The sequence below is a fragment of the Drosophila navojoa genome, chromosome 3 (assembly GCF_054131105.1).
Source record: "Drosophila navojoa isolate 15081-1374.11 chromosome 3, UAZ_NAV_1.0, whole genome shotgun sequence".
Classification (NCBI taxonomy): Eukaryota; Metazoa; Arthropoda; class Insecta; order Diptera; family Drosophilidae; genus Drosophila; species Drosophila navojoa.
Window position 1 is genome coordinate 3927572 of NC_142891.1, and position 18402 is coordinate 3945973.

Sequence of the window (18402 nt, forward strand, 5' to 3'; positions counted from 1 at the left end):
AATATATTTCACTCAAAATATTAACTTCATACATTTGTCTACTCTCATTACACACAATAGATGTGAAGCGAAGTATTAAAAAAAAAAATAAGTATATATATATTTTGAAGAACGGACAAAGAAACAGAATTTATTGTTAAATTATTCAATATTTATTAATTAACAATTAATTTGAAAATTGTTTGATTTACAAAGGATAACAAATTTTTTCTTTTAGTTTTTTTGTTATTGTTAGTTTTTTTAAATATTATTATTTTTTTATTTGGTTAAAAAAAAAAAATAAATAAATAATCAAAGATTTTGGAATAAATACAAAATTTGGTATCATTAGATAAAATATAATACAAAAACCAGAGTTACAAAACAAAGAATGTAAAATATTCATAGAATACATACCGACATTTTTTAAAACTTGTTTTTTTTTTTTATATATATATTTTTTTTTACCATTTTCCCCTATGTTCTTTCTTCCCAATAAAAAAACGTTTTCAAAATTTCTTTGATAACTATTTTTAATTTTTATTAATAAATTTTTAAATATATTTGTTGTTTTTTTTTTTTATACATTTTAAAATCTATTAGTACATATTTTTTTCTGTATTTTTTTAATATCTTTTTTTATAATTTACAGATATAAATTGTTGTGTTGCTGATAAATTCAATTGGTTTACTGTTACAATTTTATATTTTTAATTTCTTTTTTATATGTATTCTTTTATATTTAAATTACAAATGTTTTTAATTTTATAAATTGTTAGTTTCGCTTGCCCATTACTACAAAGTTTATAAATAATATTTATTGTTTTTAATCATATTTTTCTGTTTGCTTTTATTTTTAATTAAAATTAAAAATCATTCAATTGATTATCACAGTATTCACGAAAAAATAAATATGCTTAAAAGTTTGTTAGATGGAAATTTAAATGTTTTGTTAAAAATTGTATTTAGAGAATTTATTTTCTAGAAGTTGTGATTTTTTTTTTTTGTGACTCGAAAATGTTACACTGCAAGAAAAGTCTTAGACTAAACATGACTTAAATATTAATCATACGACATATAGGACAATTTCAATAAAAATTTAATGCAGTTTCCTGTTGGTCGCAACAGGCAATTGCATTAATATTTTATTAGTAAATGTGGGTGCTTAAATGAACTAGTAGTAGTTCATACTGGTTCATTTGATCAGCCACATATTGCCGCCGATTTGCTCAATTTTATATTTATATATTTATATTATAATTTGTTACAATAAATACGAATAATAGTTAACATAAAACAAACCACTCACACACACACACACATGTGTGTGTGTGCTCATATATGTGTGTGCGATTGGTGCGTGAAACCGAATCATAGTGAAGAATTATGCTAATATTTGATGTGTTTTGCGACTTTGAACCTGCAAAAATAAAGAGCAGAAGAAAATATTTAGTATGGGATTTATTAATGCAAGTTTATACACGAAATTAAATAAAAAAAATATTTCCCTTTACAAAATGTATGTGGTATTATTTGTTAAATATATATGTATAAATTAAAAATAAAATATATATCTAAACAAACTTTAAAAGCAATAAAAGAACAAGCTAAAATCACAAAAATATATTTAAATGAAAATATAGAAATTAAAAGCAGATATACTGAAAAATATTTGTAAAAAAATAAAAAAATATAAAATACTTAATATTCTCACAATATTAGAACAAAAAAATAAATAATTAAAAAAAAAAAAACTCAAAACGTATTTCAAAACTAAAAAAAAAAATCTGTATATAGTTTTTGTTTAAAATTATTTTGTTTTGTTATATTAGCTATATATTTATTTAATATAATTAAAATAATAATAAAAGTAAATCGCAATGAAATGTGTTACACACCTGCTTTAAATTAGTTAAGCTGTGCGCGTTTGTTCTCTATGGTCTGCGCACATTGCACTGTGTTTGTGTTCCATTCGTAGAGATGGGTTCGCACCGGGTCTCTAGTGGAGCATGTAGGACGACTCGTCGTCATCGGCGCCCGTGGGACTGTCGAGCGAGGGATTGATGCGTTTCTCCTTCTGCCGGCGATTGCAGAACCAAACACGCACCACTTCCTTCTCCATGCCCAGACGATCGGCCAGCTGGCTGATCTCCTCGGAGGTGGGCTTCTGATTGGCCATGAAGGCCTTCTCCAAAGCACCGCGAATCGTTGTCTCGATCGACGTACGCTTTTTGCGTCTACGTCCAATTATTTCCGGCGTGCTGACCGTGGCCTGCAGGGCAGCCGGATCGAAGACGCCGCCGGTGGCCTGAATCGTGCGATCCGCATCATCCAGCCACTTCTGGAGCAGGGGCTTCAGCTTGCACATGTTCTTGAAGCTCAGATTGAGCGCCTCGAAGCGCGAGATGGTGGTCTGCGAGAAATCATTGCCGTACAGCTTGCCCATGGCCAGGCCCACATCGCCCTGGGTGAAGCCCAGCTTGATGCGTCGCTGCTTGAAGGTCTTGGCAAACTGTTCCAGCTCCTCCAGATCTGTTGTCTCTTCGGGCGAGGGCTCGCCGGCTGCACGCGCCGCTGCCGCACTGGCCACCGTTTTGGGCTGCGGCGTGACCTGACTGTGCGTGTGGGCGTGGCCATGCGGGTGCGAGTGGCTGGTGGGCGTGCTGGGCGTTAGCATGCCGCTCAGCTTCAAACTGGCCGCCGAATTGGGCGGCGTTATCTGCAGCGGCTGATGCGGCGAGCTGGCCGGACTGCGCACGGCAGCCGGACTCCGTGAATGGGGCGTCGAGCTGCGCGGCTGCTGCAGCGGCGATTTGCACATGCTCAGCGTCTCCTGTTGCTTCTGCAGCGCCTGCAGCTGCTGTGTGGCCTGGGCCAGCGCCTGCAGCTGGCTCTGCATCAGGAACTGAGCGGTAGCGATCTGACCAGCCAGCGCCGGATCGTCCTGCGAGAGACCCAGCGAGCCGCTGCGCAACAGTTCCATATAGCTATTGAACTGCTGCTGCAGTGCGACCTGTCGCTGCTGCAGCACCTGCTGGAGCTGAGCGAAATCCTGTTGCGAAATGGAGCCGGCCAGCAGAGGATTCAGAGCCAGGCCGGCAGCCGCCAGCTGAGGCGAGGACAGGCCGGGTAAGGCCAAGCCAAGACCCGGCTGCATGCTGTTAGCCATTGCAGCGGCAGCTGCGGCGGCGGCTGCCATAGAAGTGGGCGTGGCAACGGTGGGCGGCAGTACAGGCGAGACGAGCGGTGCCGCCAGCTGAGCCGGCGGTGTGCCCGCTGTCGATTTGACCGAATTCGCCGGACTCTGAGTGCTGTGCCGTGAATTATCGCTGGTCAGATTGAGTGCACCGCCATTGGCATCATCATAGTCCTCATCCTGCTGCTCCTGCTTGTACGTCTGCTGCAGATGATTATGATTGTGATTGTGGTTGTGATTGTGATTGTGATGGTGCGCCGGATGCGGCTGCATCGAGAGCAACTGTCGCTTGGCCTGCTGCTGGGTGAGCAACAGCGCTGGACTCAGCGGCGAGCGACAGCGATCGCTGGAGGTGCCCACACTCGAGTTGTTGTCATCACAATCGGAAGCTAAGAGAGGGGAGAGAGAAGGAAAACGATATTGTTGAAGTAAATGTTGAAAGAGAGAGAAGCAGAGAGAATAAAGATGAGAGAGTGAGGGAATATTGATAAAACTGGGCAGTTCCATAGACAGTTCCAGCAATAAACTTTAATCTGGACTTTCAATATATTTATTATAAATAAAGTAAAGAACTATTTACTAACAACTGTTCATGAACCCTTTCATGGGCTACAACATTATTATACTAATAAAAATTTATTTCTATTTAAAGTTGGAAACTCTATCAAAAACCGTTCACAACAAAACCCCAAAGACCAACTCTATTTGGGAATCGATTAGAGACAGCAAAACTAACTCAAAGCGTGACTAAATTAAGCATCTCATACACCCCATTCGGCTCAGTTTTGTCCTTTGCATAACTTGAATGTGTTTGCATAATTTTCGATACAATTTCATAGTCCGTTGAGTTCGTTTGTGTGGGTGAAAGGCTTTCTTTTCGCAAAAGAAAGCCCACCCAAGCTGGGCTGTGCCCTGACTCCCTCCTCTTGTTATATGTGTATACACATAGTTTACATAGCTAGTTTACCTTTGCGTACATCAAATGGATTTCTCGTGTTTTCTTTTCATTTTGGCTGCTTTTAAGTGCCATTTTAGCATTTCAAATGCTGCGGACAAACGATTTGTATAAATTTGCTATTTCTATGCATTTTTATTTGCACAAAGGCTGTGGCCAAGCTGATGGCAGTGGTGGTGGTGGTAGGTGGGGTAGGCCACCCAATTGATTTGCAATAATATTTAAATATGCGTCAGCTCAAGTTTAGTCGAAGAAACTTTTACCCCTCGACTAGCAATCAAAAATTGAAACCCTTTTCAATGGCAGCAGCTTCTTTGAAGTATAAGCCACACACACGTTTCTCTGTTCAAATCTCAATTGTGGCATTTCCATTTCCATTTCCCGAAATTTTCCCCCGTTCAACTTCAACTGGTCAGCCAGCTGGGTCCAGAAATTTTTGCATATGTTTGGTGGACCACTTGAGGCTGGCTACTTTATGACTTGTGGCACCGGATGGTGGTGGATGCTACGTGAATTTGATGACTTATTCGGACGAGTGGGTGCACCACAGCAGAGAGTAAATTTTTTTCATCATCTGCCTCTTCTTCTTCGTCGACGTATATGTATGCTGCGACTACGTGCGGCCATTTGGTATTCAGATGATGTGCAAATTCGATTTGTATGTGTTGTGTGAGGAAGTGTGCACAGCGGCGTAGGCAAAGCAAAGAGGCAAAGAGGGGCTAACACGTTTATGGAAGCTGAACTTTGTAGTGAAAGTTGAGCTAGTTTGGACAACTAACAGCTGAGTTACAGTGAGATGGGTAGAGCTAGGGATAGTACTTTACTAGTGAAAATAACGATATTTTGTATTACATATCGAATGGTGAAAACTGTGTATGACATAATATTGTCCTACTCGAGTTACAATAGACACTTTTATTTATGTGGATGATATTTAAGGAAGGCTTAATTGAAATTTAGTTGAATCAGTGTCAGAAATATACTGAACAAACCTGAGCAGCCTAGCTCAAACAGCAACCGAGTTACAATAGGTTATTATAACTAGGGAATGTTCATTATTTTGAAGTACTATATTTTGGACTATTTTCTACTCAATGGTAAAATTTGCAACTGCTTAGGTGTTGCAATAGTCAAGTTATATTTCATGATTTGATTATACCTCAATTTAGGTTTAGGTGCATGAGATTCCAAAATATATTCATTTGAATCACATAACTACATCAGCAGCAGAGTTACTCGACTTTGTTATATGGGAACACCCCTCTAAACAACGCCGCTGTGCTTTTAGCCAACCAATAAAAAAGCCAAATGGTCAGTTTGACTTGCACACACAGAGGGCCAACAGCTCCCACACTCGTGCATAACGGCATAATTTTTGCATAAAATATATGTAAATATGTGTTCATTCGGTAGCCAAAAGCAGGGAGCAAAAGAAATCTCAGCAGCAACTGGGTCCCACACACACGCACACACACACTCAGGCAAACACACATGAAAATTCAAATCAAGCGAAATGCTGTCAATAATATAAAAGGGAGTCCGAGAAAAAGGTTCAGTTGCTTGGACCCCGGACCGAGCCGTGACTAACGAAGTTCGAAACGTGGGCGTGCCAAATATACATATGTATAGGGTAATATTTGATGATGATGATGATGATTATGAGGCTGATGATAAGACTGAAGTTGATATTGATGATGATGATGAGGATGCTGTTGTTGCCATGAAATTTGTAAAGTGTGAATTTCAAATTTTACGCAGTTCAGACACAAAATCAACGAGTTATGAATAATAATGAGGGCGAGATGAATATGATTTAAAAGAAATATTACATGGCTGACAATAAATATAAAACATAAAAAGACATTTATATATCAGTTTCTTATCAGTTGACAGCCCTAACCTCAATTGCTCAACGAATGCGCTACTTAAGGAGTTGTTAATAAGACATTAAAATCGACTCGGAGCAACGCCTCGTTTCTTAATTTTGTCACCCCAGAGCTAAATCAGAGACACAAAAAGTTTTGACAGCTATTGTTTAGAGATTGTTTGTCCCTATCAATGCTACCCTAAACCCTAACCCTAACTCTACAACAGTGAAAACCCTAAAATCTGAAACCCTAGGCACAGCGCGTGGCCAACGAGTGCGAGGTTGTTGTATTCTCTGTATTTCTGATTGCAAGGGTTGTTCGAACTACCCGTCATCTATTTATTGTCTGCTCATTGTAACTGATGCCAGTCGAGCTGCTGCAGCACTGTGGCAGATGTTTTTCCATTCCATATATATCCAAGTGGACAAATCGTAAATACTCGGACAACAGCTGAGACTCTCTAATGGATGCTTGGTTTTTCAAATTTAAAGAGTTGCATTTAAAGTGGCGGCACTTACCGTTCGATTGCAGTGGCGAAGGCGAGCGCGACAGTCGGCTGATGTCTGCAAAGAGAGATAGAGAGAGAGTGAGTAACGGAGAAAAGTTAGTCTCAGGCCAAATATCTTATTAAAGGAGCGACAGCACGTTCCAGGCATAAACATAAGTAGAGGTTTTTTCTTAGCGCAGCTAAATTTAGCATTTAAGTTCGTTTGAGTTTCGTGCTGCAAATCGATATTCGATACATTTTAGCTAACTGACCAAATGGCTGCAGACAGGACACGCTGCTTGCATAAAAGGATATTTTTATGGCACACCTGGTGTAGAGAGCTCAGCGCTGCGCAGCTCAGCTCTGCTCAGGTCAGTCGCACAGCTCCCGCTCCTGTCCGCTCCACTCAATTTGAATTTGAAATTTTTTGTGTGAGCTCAACTGCATTTTATGGCCACATATCGAAACGAATTTTGGGGCGCGTCTCTGTGGGCTAATTTATGAGTCTTGAGCTGTTGGCTAAGCAACATTTTTGCCGTTTCGCTATGTTGCATGCCGCGCACAAAGTGCAGCTCGTTGGCCACATTTAGCAACATTTTTAGTATGCAATTTGCAGATTAGACGAATGACTAATCGATAGATTGCTGAAGCGGCGAGCGTAGGGTGGAGCAGTCTTAAAAGGGGGGGCAAACGTATATACATATATGTCTTTGAGTATGAAACTGAAATGGAGCGACTTTTCTATAAATTTGCCTATAAATGCGATTATTCTATAAATAGGAAATGTATTTAAATAATATTTAAATAAAATATTTAATACTAATAAAGCATAGGGATATAGAATTATCCTACATAAATCACATATGTATATACGTGTAGAATTATTTTTTTTTTTAATTTTAATTCATAAAATAATTGAATAAAAAAATACTTTTAAACTGAATCCCTGAATACTAAATAGTAAAAAAAAAAAAATAAATGAAAGTGTCTTCATATATTATTAAATAAAAAAAAAATAAAAAAAAAAAATATTTAATTATAAAATAATATATGTATATAATTTCATATTATATTATATTATATATATTTATACAATATTAATAATAATATTATAATATTAATATATTAATAGAATACTATTAAATACGCATATGATCACAATCATTATTATAATATTAATCTGCTTTAATACCTTGGGCAAATATAAATTAAGTTAAGTTGATTTGTTCATTTCGTAAAGTTTGTTTATCAATTGATCATAAAGTAAGTGGCCTTAATCCTCACTAAACAAGTGCGGCCATAAATTTAGCTGTTGAATGGGCGAGGGAATACCCACATATAGCGTGTTCAGTCAATCCATAAAGATTATGAACTTTTTGCTGTTTACACTATTATATCATCCATATGACGATTGAGTTACGTAATGAACTAGACTGTGAATGAGATGAACTCGAGATAGTTTTAAAAGCTTTGACTATCTATGAGCAGAAATATTATTTTGAATGATTTTTAGATAAGGGACGATGCTTGCGCATATTATGGAATAATCCATATTCTAAGCCAAGGAATTACTATTTCCATTTTCATATACTTTTTTCAAGATATCTTAAATTCTGACTAGATCTCCTACTATAATATAATATTTATGTAGTACATCATTTTAATATATTATTTCAAAGATCTTCAACTTAGGTTTCCCTTTCGTTCATTCATTCGATTCATTCTTCTGTTGCCCTAGACTAAATAAATTCGATTGCCCAAATCCTAATCTGAAACTCGTCTGTTGTCCAACTGTTGTCACACACACGCACACACGCACTTCTGGCACACTTTTCTCTCGCCTCTTTCGTTAGGTAATTAAGCGACAACTGTTGTTGTTGTTGTTGCTGTTGCTGCTTATGCCACACTTCAGCAGCAATTCAAGAACTCGTCCACTCGAGAGCAACAAAAATGAGAAGGAGGCGAGATCTGTGATCTGCGCCGATATGTGTTATGTATGTGGCATATGGGCCGTGAAAACGTGGACCTACCCCTGCCCCCTGTTCAGTTGCCCTTCAGTTCCCCGTTCCTCGTTTCCCTTTCCATCAACCATTCGCTCACTGCCCGGGCCGGTCCAATCAAGGCGCTGGCACTTAAAACGTTTGCGAGCCAAAACTAATTTTCAAAAACTGCGCGTTAAAAGTGCCACAATAAATTATGCAACCGATTTGAAAAGCCACCCCCGCTGTTGCCACTGAGGGAGGAGGGCAGGAGGTAGAAGGAGAAGAAGCATTAGCACGGCGCATGCCAAGCAGCGGGTCAAACGGCAAAAGCGCAACAATGAAATTTTTCGGCAAATGAAAATTAAAAATTTCGAAGCCAAAAATTCGAAACAAATGCAAAAACCGCAGACGCACACAGCGGGTGAGCAGAGAGTGGGCGAAAGGAGAAGAACAAGAGAGAGGGAGTGGAGAGAGAGAGAAGGATAGCGGGTGTAATGGGAGCTGTGAGGCTGGCCAGCCTGGCGAATCGCTAAAGCAGATACTTTTGCACAATTAGTCAATGACCTCGACAGCTGTGAGAGAGACGGTGTGCTTGTGTGTGTGTGTGTGTGGGTGTGTAAATATATATATATAAATATATATATAGGTATATATGTATATATGTGCGGCACACACATCACGTGCACAGACTGACTATCGATTGAGTTGTCGACATCGTCGTCGTCGTAGTCGTCGGAAGCTGCGTGTCTTGAACTCTTGACCCCGCTGAAGCTCTGCGTGTTTATGTGTGTGTGTGTGGCAAAAATGGTTTTGTTGTGCCTTTTGCTCTTGTGTGTACGCAGCCAAAACAAAGCAACAAGGAGAATGCGTCGGAGAAAGAGAGGGAGAGAGAGAGAGAGAGGTAGACAGAGTTGAAGTTATCTGCAACGGAAGTCGATTTCCGCAACGATAAACAAATTAATCGATAGTGCAGTTTGGGGTTTTTTTTCTGACTACCCATTAGAATTAGTTATGATGGAGTTTTTGAGATTATTATATGACATGCGAGATGGAAGATCTAAGAAGATACACTAAATATACAATTTTCAATATTTTGATATTCAGCTTTATATCTGACTATCTATAATAACTCTTCATTTCAATAGATCTATGTAAATATATTTAATGAGAATTTATTTTAATACCTTTTTCTATGTATATCATTCGAACTTTTTATTCATTTCAAATTTTTGAATTTTGAATTTCCTAAATATATTTTTCCACTCCTATTTTATATTAAACTTTATCATCTGCATTAATGAGCTTTATCTTTCTTTTTTAATTTTAATTTTATGGCCATTTTGTTCTCCGAACTGGTCATAAGTGGTTAATACACGCCCTCTTTCTTGACCAGTTCACTTCTGTGCGCTGATAAGAATTGTTAGCCTTGTACTAATTCTTCCTCTTCGACAAGCTCTTATCGTGGGTTATGAGCTCATATACCGACCATGGTTAAAAATAATCCCTCACATCGAGAGAGGATAGGTAGAGGAAGAGAAAATCGTGCACATTGTCGTCAATCGAACGAAATAAATCGTAGCATATTAATTTAAAACTTATTGTCGAATCGATTAATTTATTGTAAGTGGTTTGCCTATGACGAAATTTGTTTACCAAGAACTCTTGACTTGACTTTTTTGTTCTTTTTTTGTGAAGCAGGGCATTACGTGTAGTTTTCCAGTGCAGGTGTGCCGGGAGATAAGCGTAAGTTGAAAATATCACAATAGCGAGATAAACAAATTGGGCTCTAACTAACTGTATGGAAATCATGGGACTTGGACATATTTAATCGGTTCACCAGATAAGACGCTAACTTTGTGCTAAGAATAAATTATGGTTTTCGGGTAGAAACACGTGTGGGCTTTGGGTGAAAAAAAAAAAACATACAGATATATATATTTATAATATATACGTATATATAATAGATTTATATTATACATTATATATGGGATTTTTTGAGTGCTCTGTTTATAGAACAAAATATGACCGCAGTGCGCCATTTTCTAAATAATTTATTTAGACTATGACTCATTACATTTGTATATTGATTATCTTTAATTATATTTGTATTATCGAGAAGCTTGAAAAATTAGATAATTGATTGTGAAGTATTTTGTTATATGATTTTTAATTTGCTGCTCTAAGTCTCAGTTGAAATGAGATTAATCTGAATTACTTAAGATCTGGCTGAAATTTTGAACACCAATTTCAGGAATTGATTTTCTCTTATTCTATATTAAAAGTGATTTGATAAGGAGAGCTAGAAATATACAATTTTAAGAGGTATTAGGTAAATAAAAAATTTTAATTCCTCATCAGAATCTCTCGTTCATTCTGATGAAGAATTAAAATTTTTACTATCACAGCAGGGGGTATCTGGGATATCTAGTATAATTTTTAAAAACTTTTCCATGTTTTATACTCTGTCTGGAGCACTTAATTAACTAGTGCTGTCAATAATATTACAACGTATTTACGTTCTGGTCTTATTTAGCGATAAGCAATATGAAAATCATTTTGTTTATAAGAGGTTTCAGTTTTTACATGGTCATTCATATTGTTGTTATGTTGTTGTTGTTGCTCTACATTGTGTAAGAAATGCGTCTTTAATAAAAAAAATTGTTGTTGCTTTTGTTTTATTGGTAGCATTTGTGATGGCTTTGCAATTAGTAGAGTTAACTATAGTTGAGTTGTGGCTCAGTGCTAGGCACGACAACAAGTGCTCCACAAAGTGGGTCGAAACAGAGGCGCTGGCTGGGTGGAAAGTGGAGTGGGTGGAGTGGTGCGGCAGGTGTTGGGGAATTTAATATTTATGACAGATACACCTGTACTCAAACCAAATGCAATTGCTAAACTACGCTCCACTTCTAACAAATAAGTATGGGAAGTTCTGTTTTTGACCACTTGCTGGGGAAGCAGAGATGACTCACAGTCGGGCATTATGAGCAAATATAATCGAGTGATTACTAATTCGACATCGAAAGAAATGCAGATAAATGTGCGGCAAAACTAAAAAGTTTGAAATTGGTTTCTGCTGAATTCTAGGCAAATATTATAGTAATATATATTTCTACGACTCCAATGTTAATTATGTATCAATAATGATTGATATAAACTTGAATGAAAATATAAAAAAAATATATACATATGTACATATATTAAGCGCTGATATCATTTATATAAATTTTGGGTATGACATATTTAGCTGTAGCAAATAAATATATATTTATTTATGCTCTAAACTCTGTTTCTTTAGTCTATTGATATTTTGCAATATAGTATAGAGTTTAGAGTTTGATTATTGTTATTATAAAATTTTTTTATTAAAATACAGTAACTAAATCTCAAACTTGACTCTGAAGATATTCTCTCGTTACGAAAAATATGATAGAAAAGATTGTAAGCATAATTTTGATAATAGAGTTGTAAAGAGTTTCATTCATAACTGAGCCCACAAAACATTAACGGAGAATTAATTAAATATTAAACTTTCTAAAATAATTGATATAATATTTTTTAGATCCTATGCAGCTATGTCTTGATCTACAAACTTATATGTTACATACAGCTTTCATCATATCTCTTATGTTATCTAATCATCAACTTACATCGATTTTGCATCATATGAACGGCAGCAACGTCTCGGGCGTTATTGTTGTTCGCCTTTAATAGATCATGCTTTAAGGAATTGTTATTATCCTCGGGACTAGCTGTGCGCCAGTGTAGCTCCGACATAACCATTTTCAATTTTCAATGGATCGGTGTATGGGTATATGGTATATATAATGTTTTATATATAATAATAATAATCTTCTTTTCCTTAGTTTTTATTTGATTTTTTTGTTTTAAGATATGTCAAAGTTCTCGCAACTAATTTGTCACTGAATAGTTTTTGGTTGTTTTGCAACACTGACGACACTGCATAACACTGGCTTCAAAGTTTGTTTACTCTAAATATAGTTTTTTTTTTTTTTGTTATTTGGTATTATAGTTATTTTCGCTTTTTCTCTTGTGATTATTTTGTGAACTGGCTCGGTGTGTTGCGCCGGCCTGCGTGCAAACGCGTTCGTGTTTCGCTTGAAACTGACAGTCGAGCAACCGTTGCGATGCAAAAGGACGACTCTCCACGTTTGTATCTGATGGATAATCTAGCTAGGCCTGTAGACGACGACGGCGACGACGACTACGACGATGAGGATGATGATGATTGAGCTAATGATGTTGATGATGACGATGATGTTCAGCTGCTGTTGTTGTTGCTACTGCTGCTGCTGTTGATAGTATTAGCCGGTATAACTGCTGCTGTCTATAATTCTTTCTCTTTCACTCGCTCTCTGCGTGTCTGTCTCTCGCCTCTTTACTCTGTCTGTTCTGAATGCCTTCCACAGCCGGCATTGACTTTGTTTGAGTGCAAGATTTGAGTTGAAATTTTGTGTTTTTGCGCCCAAATAAAAATCTGTTTAAGTTAGGGGTGGTTTTTGCCGTTACTTAAAAAACAGCTCCTTCTACGTCTTGTCTTTCTTTTTTTTTTGGTGCTTTTTTGCTATGTTAAAAATTACACACGAACGACGAGCTGCACGATGTGCTTTAGCGGAGTCAACGCGCTTAACTGGTTTTCACGTCGGCGCGCCAACTGCATTTGGCTCCACAGCAAAAAAAAAGCCGCCAACGAGCGTTCGTGTGTGTGCCTATGTGTGTGCTTGTCTGTGTGAGCTTAACGAACGAAAAGCACGCTCTCTCTCTCTCTCTCTCTCTCTCGCTCGCTCGCCTGTTTCGTGCTGCTTACATAGAGAGCGTTTGCCTTTGCTCACTCATTATTTACCGTTCTAGGTTTGAATGCCTGTTAGAAACGCGTTCCACATACATTCCCATTCGCTGCTTGGAGAAATGAGCGTGCGCTCGCGCGCTTGAGTGTATTGGTCGGCGAGTGAGTGAGACTGTGTTTGCATTTGAGCGTGCACGAGAGAGGGAGTGTAACTGTGTGAGCGAGTGTGAGCGAATGTGAGTGTGATTGTGTGTGTCGTCTGACTGCTCCAACATTTTATACGTTTTAAAATTTTACTACAATGTCTCGTGTGAGTGTGTGTGTGTGGGTTGTCGGGTGGCGGGCGGCGTTCGTTTTGTTCGGCTCGGCTGTCGTTCGCTGGGCTCCATTGTGTCTGTGTGTGCGTTAGTGTGCAGTATGCGTGCGCTTGTTTGGGGTGTGGCTTAAAATTTAAATTTAGCTTTCAAATGGCGTTGGCGTCGACTGCGACGGTGTGTGCGTATGCATGCGTGTGTATGAGTCTGTGTGTGTATGCATATTATTTTATGATTGGCGCACACGCCTCAAAATCTGAGTGAACGTATGTGTGTGTATGTACGTGTATATGTTCTATGTAAAAATATTTTAAAGCTGCGTCGCTGCGTTGACGCCGACTGCAGCTGCGCGTAGCGCCCATTGTCGTCTGCTTTTGGCTCTTTGTTCCTCCTGCTCTCACATTTATTTGCCATTCATTTATGCACACATGCTCGCAATGCAGACATCGTCCTGCCTCCCTGCCAGCCAGCTCCTAGCTATTTCCCTCTGCTGCTCTGCCACCCACTTTGCAAGCAGTTATTTCTCTTCTTTCTTTCGTACTTCTTTTCTTTTTTTTTTTTGTATTTTATTCAATTTATATTTATTTTATTTCTTATTTATTATTATATTCATGTGAGTTTCATTGACGTAGATGTTTAAATTGAATTTTACTAATTGCTCGAATATTTAGTTAAGCATTTATTTAAAAATAATAATACTATAAAAATTTAATCTTATTTATGTAGCATTTTTATTTACTGTCGCATAAAGTATTTTTTACTCTGGAAATATTTTTTTTTTAAGTCAGGTTTTCCCTGTGAAAACGCACAATTTTATTTATCACACGATTTTCCGGGAAACTTCCGCAAAGAAAAATAATAGAGACAGACAAACAAATTATAACGAAAAGTCAAATTTCAAGGTGAAAAATATCTGTGAGATACATGTACTACATATGTATATACATATATAAAAAACAACTTGCAGCAGGTAAAAGATGCACAATTTTTTATGGCCAAAACGAAAAAAAAAAAAAAAAAAACAGATATCATAAAAAATTGTTACAAAGTCATAAAAAGTCAGAAGTCAGGTAAATGAAAATCGTACGAAATTCATTTGTCCTGCCAAGAAGCATTTAACGCCCGAAATGCGCAACGCTTCCGACACTCTGATAACCACCTAAAGCGAGCTCAAGTAGGCTACGGGTACTTGAACTGTTTAGATACCCTGTAAGTGCAGAGTTGGACTAAGTGGGTATGAGTGAAGTGAGACTAAGTTTATGTGGGGTATAAGTAAATATAATAATTATATATAGTAGTAGACTAGATAAGTAAACTAACTAGAATCTAAAAATATTTTCTATATTTTGTCTTAACATAAGTTAAAAAAATATATTATAAAAATATAAAACTTCATTTTTAAAAATTGAAAAAAAAAAATGTTTAATTTTTTACAGCGTATCTGTAAACCATTTTTTTCATTTCATTTTTTTTCCACGTGTAGTTTTTGCGCTGCTTGCGTCTTTTACGATGCGTTGTAAATTGCGGCGATTTCCACGTAAATCATAAAAAACGAAAACTAGATACATCTCATATGCCCCGATACCCTGCACAAAGGATGCTGCACGCAGGATGCTGCTACATGTTAATTAGACTCGAACCTTAACCGTTTGACTGACTTGACTGTTTGAGCATTGGGCTACTGGTTCTGAATCTCTAGCGGCCGCTCTCACGTTCGCAAGGACACGTTAAATAGGTAAACGGCTTTCGTACCTTTGACTTTTGACTGTTTTTATTTTCCAAGTGTACTGCGCATATAAATCGAAAGAACAAAATATGCTAACTATTTGGCTAACGTAAACCTCGCTCATTGCTGAGAATTAGTTAAGTCAATGCAAAAGGCAAAGATCATAAAAGTTGAAGCGTTTTTTATAGCCTGAGCCCAGTGAGAGTGAGTAAGCGGAGTATGTTGGTTATGGGAGTGAGTATGTAACAGGCGGAAGGGAAAGTGAAGAGGGGAGATCGTGGATCTAATAGGTGAGAGAGACCATATATTAAGCGTAGGTTTTTCTAGGGGCACATTTGGATAATCGATTACTTAACGAGCTTTAATCAAATTATGTCGAATTTTATTTCAGAGTATACATCTACACTTTAAAGAGCTATAATTATCAGATTTATATATAATCTCTCAGCAGATATCCGTTGCAACTGCATTAAGGGTATCTTCTAGTCAAGCACCCTGCGCTAGATTACTTGTACTTGAATTTTATTGAAGGCAACCGAAAAATATATTTAAAAAAAAAACTAAAATACTAAAAAATATATAAAATGAAAAGGTCAAGAAAAGGGAAATTCGTGTAGTTGAGAATTTGTTCTTGTTGGTCAAAAAAGTGAATAAAAGTGAAGAAAAGTGAATTGTCTAATGAAGTCATAAAGGTAGTTGGCTCTGCGTACATGCAGGTATTTCCTTTTTCCTTTTCTCTACACCTCTCCACCTCTCTCGCCGGATCCGTCTTTTCGAATGGCTTTTCCACAGAGCCTATCTGGTGGGCTTGTTCTTGCGGCTTTTGATTTTCAGTTTTCTGATTTTTAGTGCCCCATAAATGTGGCAGAAGGGAAACAGTAAAGCGATTTCTTATCGGTGAAAAGAAAACTGTTGCTGATAAAAATCTAAATTAATGAATGAAAGTTTTCAACAGAAGCAACAAATTTACTAAAAAATACTATTTTTTTTTAAATTTCATTTTTAATGACCGAATTTAATTTTCTCTTTCATTTGATTTACTCTTTATCATATAGGATTTAATATTTAGCCACATTTTATTTCCATACATTTTTTTTTACCTAAATAAACTACGAAATTCTTTTCAGACACTTCTAAGCAATACAATGATCAATTTTTCACATTAATTACTTGGCCTTCATTAGCTAGCCCACAGACAAGATTTGCTTAGGCCTAAAACTCGTGGGAAAACCCACCCAACGAAAAAGGAAAGAAAAATCTTAAATGCAACTCTCAAGATCAGCGAAAATAAATCAAAAAACCTTTTGCAATTAAAAACAAAAAAATGTAAAAACTTTCCCAAAAAAGGAAAAGAAAAATCAACCCTCGGTCCACCAACAAAAAAGAGAGGAAAAGAAAAACACAAATTTTCATGCAAAAAATTGCATTAAAAAACCTACTGCAATTGGGGGTTGATAGGGAGAAGCGGAAAAGTTGGCACCGCAGCAAAATGATATGCATATGCGTCAAGGACTACCTGAGTGGGTCTCGAAGTGTCCCCTGCTCGAGGGGTGTCAAATGCACGTCAACTACCGTAACGAGCTGCTTTCTTTTTATTTTTTTCTCTACTTTTTTAAGGATATTTCCTTAGCGCGCAGACAACGCAATTGATTTGCAACGTTTTCTTCTATTTTTTCGACCCAAAATAAGGCATGGAATAGAGGCCGTTTTTTTCCATCTATTTTGGTATTTGTAAGGACATCAATAAAATGCTAGACGTCGTTGAATGTCATCGTGCTCGATGCATCATCATGTTACAGAGACAAAGCACGAATCAAATGCGTTGTTATTCGAGCTATATAGATTGGGTATGTAAAAAGTGGAAGCCAAGATGCATGCAAAATTGTTGCCAGGACTCGCGCCAAAAATCAGATCTTAGAGTAGAGGCCTGAATGTGAGAGAAATGGACTGTTGACTAATTGAAATTTTATTCGAATTCTTTATATATCTCTTGTATGTGTACATAAAACATAAACTTCTTCTTAGATTTGAGATGCTTTAAAGCTGATAGAATAAGGCACAGATGTCTCATATATACATATATTGTTTATATACACGTATATGTATATATACGTATGTATAGGGGAGTCCAATTTCCTACCCTAAATCGCAGATATTTGCCAAATGCTGACAAAAATGTGATTTTTATCGCAAAAATTATTTTTGACAGCATTTACGAGTTTTCAGCGAGGGGGTTGAGAGAGGCTTAGAGCGAGTTGATGCTAATGCTAAATGGGTTTATGATTGACAAACATATACAGCTACAGTTCTAAAATTTGGTGGTGCGACTGAACAAGGGAATAGTTTAGATAGGAGCTCAGCTTTACATCCCACATACTATATCATTATATTCCAAAAATCTTCTTAAGGTCTCACTTGGAAATAAGCATAGATAATTTAAAAGCAGTATTTTTTCTGCCATTATCACATTTCTCTCTCCTATATCTCTGTTTCCCAAGTTCCCATATCATCTTTAATCTTGAACTTCGTCCATCTACTCACCGTTATGTTGCTCCTGCTTGACGCACTGCTCCAATTGCTGAGCATCCTTTGAGCTTTGCTCGCAGAGCTCACGAGGCTCCTGTTCCTGTTCGTCCTGTGCTTCGCTCTTCAGCCGAAAGGAAGACAACAAAGTGTCACTGTTGTTGCCAAGCGTTGTTGCCCGCTGATCCTCCTCCTCCTCCTCTTCCTCTTCTTCACGCACATCGTCGCTATCGTGCAGCTTTAGTTGACCATTATCCTGGCCATTGCTCGTTTCGTTGTGTTCCATAGTCCTGCTAACATCACGCATAATTGTGTCCACAAGCGTTTCATCCTTCTCAAATTTAAAGCCCACTGTAAGAGAGAGTGAGAGAGAGAGAGGGAGAGAGATGGAAACCATTTTGTTAGTTTAGCTGTTTTTTATGGTGATTTGCATGGCTTACATAAGAGCCAATCAAAACGCATTGCTTATCAGCAGCGAAAGGGTTGGAATTTACATAAGCCAACATTATGAATAAACCCCCCATATAAAAACACTACGAAAATCTCAGCAACCCTTTTTTACGACATT

At 37.3% G+C, this 18402-nt stretch overlaps 1 protein-coding gene across 2 annotated transcripts in view; it reads right to left on the minus strand.

The window, feature by feature from the left end:
* Nucleotides 1–591: 591 nt before the first annotated feature.
* The window catches only part of nub (nubbin), a 42424-nt gene continuing 24613 nt past the window's right edge, over nucleotides 592–18402 (minus strand). The window contains exons 2-5 of one of the 2 annotated variants that reach the window (XM_089257078.1): nucleotides 17853–18185; nucleotides 6517–6561; nucleotides 1878–3564; nucleotides 592–1399 (exon numbers count right to left, since the gene is read on the minus strand). In XM_089257078.1, coding sequence (XP_089113204.1) covers nucleotides 1979–3564; nucleotides 6517–6561; nucleotides 17853–18185 — 1964 coding nt within the window. In that variant the 3' untranslated portion in view covers nucleotides 592–1399; nucleotides 1878–1978. Of the gene's footprint in view, nucleotides 1400–1877; nucleotides 3565–6516; nucleotides 6562–12114; nucleotides 13171–17852; nucleotides 18186–18402 lie in introns of those variants that run through there. The other variant, XM_030382922.2, reaches the window with a different exon arrangement.